Here is a 5,775-nt window from a genome sequence, read left to right as displayed (position 1 = left end):
GTATCAGTAAGGTTGGTCCTACTTTGATGATGCAGCTCTTTTCTAGTCATATTATGAAAATCTCTGGTGGCGCAGTGTATAAGGCATTTGACTGTTAACCAGAAGGCTTCAAAACCACCAGCTGCTCCTCAGAAGGAAGAAGGGGCAATCTAATTCCATAGTGATACCACCTTGGAAACCCAAGGAGGGGTCACTATGAGGTGCAATTGACTAGAACGGCAGTAAGTTTTTTTTTTTTTTCCCACCTGACCTAAGGGGCTCGTTCTCCTGCACTGTATTGGATAATATTTCTGGGATATTCATAAAGTTGCATAGTAATGTACCAGACAGTGTTTTGCTGCTATTCATAAGGTTTTCTTTGACCAACTCTTTGAGAAATGGATGGTCTCTTCCTTCTTCCTGGTCTGTCTCAGTCTGTAAGCTGCATTGAAACCTGTGTACCATGTGCAACCCTGCTGGCACTTGAAACACTGGTGGCACAGGCTCAAGCCTCACAGCAACACACAAGCCACAATAGTATGACAAACTGATGGACAAGTTTGTCTTGTTTAGCTGTTTGAAAACTTTCTGCCCTCCCCTTACCTGGATCACTGACAGCATTGTACTTCAGGACAGATCTTGAAACATCCTTTGTGGTGAAGAATGCCACACCTTTCCTTTTCAAATTGTCATTCTTGGCATAGTAGATCATATGGTTGTCTGATTCAAAATGGCCAAAACCAGTCCATTTGAGCTCACTAATGCCCAGGCTATCAATATTTATGTGTTCCATTTCATTTTTGACAACTTCCAGTTTTCCTAGATTCATACTTCATACATTCTATGTTCCAATTATCAATGGATATTTGTAGCTGTTTCTACTCATTTTGAATTGTGCTACATCAGCCAATGGGAGTCCTGAAAGCTTTACTCCATCCACATCATTAAGGTCATCTGTACTGTGGGGAGTCATCTCCTCCCCAGTCATATTTTGAGTGTCTTTCGACCTGATGGGCTCATCTTCTGGCACTATATTGGACAATGTTTCAGGTCTATTCATAAAGTTTTCCAGTAATATATCATACCGTGTTTCACTGCTATTCATAAGGTTTAAACTGGCCAATTCTTTGAGAAGTGGATAGCCTTTTCCTTCTTCCCAGTCTGTGTTAGTCTGGAAGCGCTGCTGAAACTTGTCCACCATGGGTAATCCTGCTGGCATTTTGCAACATTGGTGGTATAGTCTCCAGCCTCACAGCAACCTACAAGCCACCACAGGATGACAAACTGACAGACAAGTTCAACTCCCTTAGTTGTTCCAACTGCTCTGCTTACTTTCCCACCTGTGTTTACCTGCCTGAGGACCCAGACTTAAATAAAGCTGCTCCAGAAAGCCCGAGCTTCTGCATGTGCACCCGCCTACTTGACCCAGGGGCTTGGCAGCACTAGATAACTAAAATACACCCACTGGGTTGGGGGTGGGGGTTCCAGAGGCGGAAGGACCAACTGTACTTGTGAAGAATGGTCAGAAGAAGATTCCCAGAAGAACTGACTCTTTTGGAAATTGTTAAAGGAATAGATATGACTCAAGAAGGGAAAGGGCATTATAGGTAAGGGAGACTCATGAGCAAAGACATGGAGGTATGAGAGAGCTGAGAAGTGGTTTGCTTAGGGCAGGAACTGAGAGGAGAAAGAGAGGTAGGTAGAAGATAAAAGATGAGGCTGGAAAATGGGTGAAGTCTGGGCATAGAGTGCTTCTCACGTCACATTACAAATCTGGAGTTTATTCTGTACATTTTCTTCATGTACAAGGGAGCTGAGATCATCACCTACAAGGTCTGGTCTTCTTCTTAATTTAAATGACCATAAGATGTGAAGATTGTGCTGTTCCTGTACCATACACCTTAACTCTGCCTCTAGAAGACTGTGTGTCTTCTGCAAGTTGCCACATGAGAGAGACAAATGGCACTGGATATTAGGAAGGTTATCCAAGGTCATATGTTCGGGGGTGATGGGGTAGGAAGGAGAGATGGGTGTGGGCTGGATGGGTAGGGGCAACCCTCATGTACTCACTGCACAGCTGGCTTTCATCTTCTCCCTGGGCACAGTCCTGGTGGAAGTTGCAGGCCTGCCCAAGCTGAAGAACTGTCCCATTCCAGCAAGTGAAGGAACTCTGCAAGGCCATCTTGGAGCCTGGGGATGTTCCTGAAGGGCACACAAAGACACACACTCCGGTCAATTTGAGTACCTCTAGGCATAGGCAATCTGTGAGAAGGCAGCAGGGATGTATCACTCTGCCCTGCCTTTCACATCTCCAGGCCTGGCCTGATAGAGAGTCCTCCATCACAATCTGGCTACCCTCTGGACAACACCAGAGAGTTGAATAGATGTCAAAGCCCTTAACATACACTCATAACCTTCTGGAGGTTTCACTTGCTAGCAATAGTGAGTAGCCGAGTGGCCTGAGGTTTGGTCCATGTTCACTGAACATTCTAGAATTCTCCAACTCATGACTTTAGTGTGCCAGGCAAATAGCTTACAGATGGAGTCCCATCTGTACACAGACAGCTCTACCCTCAAGGTGGAATTCAGAAGTAAAAAGAGGTATGCCTAGTCCAGTGTTTCTTCCTTAGGTACTTGACTCCAGATTGCACCATTGGAGTCTTGTAAGGATTCTGGAAACATGCAGCACTTTCAGTTGTGGAATGCCAAGAGCACCATTGGAAAAGTCTGGGCCCTGAGTCCTGGCCCTGACTCCTCCATGACTGGCCATGGGACACCATGTTCCTTCTCCTCTCTGGCCCCTGTCTCCTCTTCCATAAAAGGAGGGGTTTTTATTGTACCTCGAAGATTTATTCCAGTTCTGAATTTCTTAAATAAATAACATTATCTAGAGGGTGCAGTGTGACAAATTTCATAATGATCATATTAGCAGCTATTAGTTTCCTTCATCAAGAACAATGTGTTATGATAATTAATCAACCTGTGCCCCCTTATTGTCCCTGCAATCCCCAGAGAGCCAGGATACAGGAATGAGAAGACTGGCCTAGCCTGCCATACTAAATAGGGAGCACCCAGCAAGGGCCTTGCTGGGTACTTCTGACTGTGCCTCCTGCCACCTAATTCTTGGGTGGTGGGGGCTGGGGGATTATCTGGTCCCTGTGCAGATTTGCAAGGAGGGCTCGCTTGGGTCAACCCCCAAATCTGGTTGCCATGCACTCATTTCTATCTCCATCCCCTCAGTAGCTGGTGCCTCAATAGTCCTCCTCCTCACTGCCATCCCACCCCTTTCAATGCTCACCTCCTAGATGAACCAGGAACCCCACTTGGCCACATCCCCCATCTTCTTTCAGCTTTCTGTAAGGGTAAGGGGAGGACTGGTCCAATACCAGCTGTGAAATCAGACTCCCCAGGGTGGGACCAGGAAAATATATTTTAGATAAAGCTCCCAACTGACTGTGACATGCAATTCTCAGACTGGATGATCTTTAATGTCTGAAATTCCATGGTTTTCTGGTTCACTGAACTGTTCTCAATAGCATGGACACTAAAATCAATTCAACTCTGCTTACTTCTTGAATTCTTTTGTCTATCTTAGGACATCTGGCTCTGTTGGATGTTAGCCTAGTCTCAACAGTGCCCATTTCCTAAGTGGAAACTGAGGTCAGAGGAGTTAAGTAACCTGTCTAAGGTCACATAGCTTGTAAGTGGGATTTGGATCAGCCTGTCAGACTGCAAAACTGCTTTCTCCATCTCATAGCAGGAGGATTCTGGAGGTTGCCTTGAGCCCTCTTCTCTGAGCTAGTACAGATAAGTTTGTGTATTTTGGACATGTTATCAGGAGAGACCAGTCCCTGGAGAAGGACATCATGTTTGGTAAAGTAGAAGGTCAGCAAAAAAGAAGATGACCCTCAATGAGATGGACTGACACAGTGGCTGCAACAATGGGCTCAAACATAGCAAGGATTGTGAGGATGATGCAGGATTGGGAAGTATTCTGCTCTGTTGTACATAAGGTTGCTATGAGTTGGAACTGACTCAACAGCACCTAACAACAGATAAGGAACAACTTTGCATAGATGATGGCAGATGGGCACACAGCATTGTCAGACCTGCCTTTGGCCTAGTTGAGCATTCTGTGAGTCCCAGGCATAGGAAACACAGACCTGGCTGCAAGAGCTGAGACCTTCCAGGGACCCAGACCTGAGTTTTTTAACCTCCTCTCCCAGGCTTCCAGTGATCTGGGACCAAATTGCCCTTTCTATCTCTCCTCCACTGCCTGTACCTATGAATCTTGTGTTCCAGACTCCCTTAGTAAGACCACCACGCACCACAGTTCAGTGACAGTGCTCTCCCTATTCTCTGTTGATGGAGATTCTGCTGTCTGTCTGGTGGGTCCAGCTCACAGACATTGCCTGTGACAACCATCATCCCTCTTCCTCACACTCAATGCTCAGAACTCTCTTTGACATTGACTGTAGGCACTCAGCTCTAGAGCACACAGTTATGTTGCCATCTTGCAAATCAGGTTTTAAGTTCCTGGCCCCAGGTGGGTTCTTGAACAGCCTGTGAAGACTATTTAAACCTGACTCCAGCAAGAACTGCAAACTAAATCAGATGAGTCTTGGTCACCTAAAGCCCATTGTAGCTTTAGACCAATTTCTCAGTTCCTTATTGTTGTTGTTGTTATGTGCCTTCGAGTCAGACCCAATTCATAGAGACCCCTCCTTGGGTTTCCGAGGTGGTATCACTACAGAAGTAGATTGCTCAACCTTCCGAGGAGTGGCAGTTCCTTAACCCTTTCATAACCCATGGGACTTACAGTTCCCACCTATATTTTCCACCTCTGGTGGTTTAGTGGGAAACTGCTAACCCACTTTTAGTGTGTGCTGTCATTTGATGGGGACCTGTATAACTGCGTGAATCTGAAGCAATGGGCCTCATTCTACGAACCCAGTACCAGAGACCCCTTAGGACATGTGATACAAGATAATTGTATCAAAAATCCTTATTACCTTTGTCATCCTCACTAAAAGACAAAAAAAATACATATTACTTCAAATTTTTTCCCCATTTCATACAAAATGCCTTCCATTACTGAAAACACATAGCTTCAGCAAAAAATTCAAAAGAGAAAATAGTTCAGTCTTGAAAGCGTTAATTGGCTTTTGTGACTAGATCTTCCTTATAGTTCTCTGTAACCCCTTTCTTCCCTACAGAGAGAGAAAAACACCACCTCTGATTGTCCCTGTGTCTCAATATAGCTTAAAACAATGTTTATCCCAAGTCTCTTACAGAGTCTAAGTGCAGGGGAATGCATGATGAAACTTCTCTCCCCTAGTTCCAAATACATATTCTCAGAGCAAGCACACAGAATCAAAATACAAAAGAAATGACAAAAAGAGAAATAATGCTCATTTATATACAGGTAAAATGTTGAGTTCATTTTATAGCTTTAATTTTGTCTTTCAATTCTTCACCTGTAAGTCATGTCCTCTTGGAAGTTGGGAGATAAATTGCTTCTCCCAACAGATTGGTTGTGGTCTGCAAGAAGGTGTGATCTTCCCCAGACAGAGTAGAAGGAGATAAATGCCCTCACTTCATGAGCTGGCTGTGGAGGTTTTCTGAGGTGGTGACTTTGTCCCAGGAATCTAGGCATGGCTCCTGCTGTTGTTGTTGTTAGGTGTTCTCAAGTCGTTTCTGACTCATAGGGATCCCATGCACAGCAGAACAAAACACTGCCCGATCCCGCACCAGCTCCATGATCCCCACTATACTTGAGGCCATCATTGCAGCCAC

At 45.0% G+C, this 5,775-nt stretch overlaps 1 protein-coding gene across 1 annotated transcript in view; it reads right to left on the bottom strand.

Moving 5' to 3' along the window:
* Positions 1–5,775, bottom strand: part of ALK (ALK receptor tyrosine kinase) — a 1,238,429-nt gene that overhangs the window by 220,844 nt on the left and 1,011,810 nt on the right. Inside the window, exon 6 of the mRNA XM_007938814.2 lies at positions 2,050–2,181. Coding sequence (XP_007937005.1) covers positions 2,050–2,181 — 132 coding nt within the window. The remainder of the gene's footprint in view (positions 1–2,049; positions 2,182–5,775) is intronic.

The sequence above is a fragment of the Orycteropus afer genome, unplaced genomic scaffold (genome assembly GCF_000298275.1).
Source record: "Orycteropus afer afer isolate SDZICR_OR568_19922 unplaced genomic scaffold, OryAfe1.0 scaffold00054, whole genome shotgun sequence".
Taxonomy (NCBI): domain Eukaryota; kingdom Metazoa; phylum Chordata; class Mammalia; order Tubulidentata; family Orycteropodidae; genus Orycteropus; species Orycteropus afer.
The sequence above is the reverse complement of the archived record's forward strand: the minus strand, read 5'-3'. Positions and strand labels throughout refer to the sequence as shown.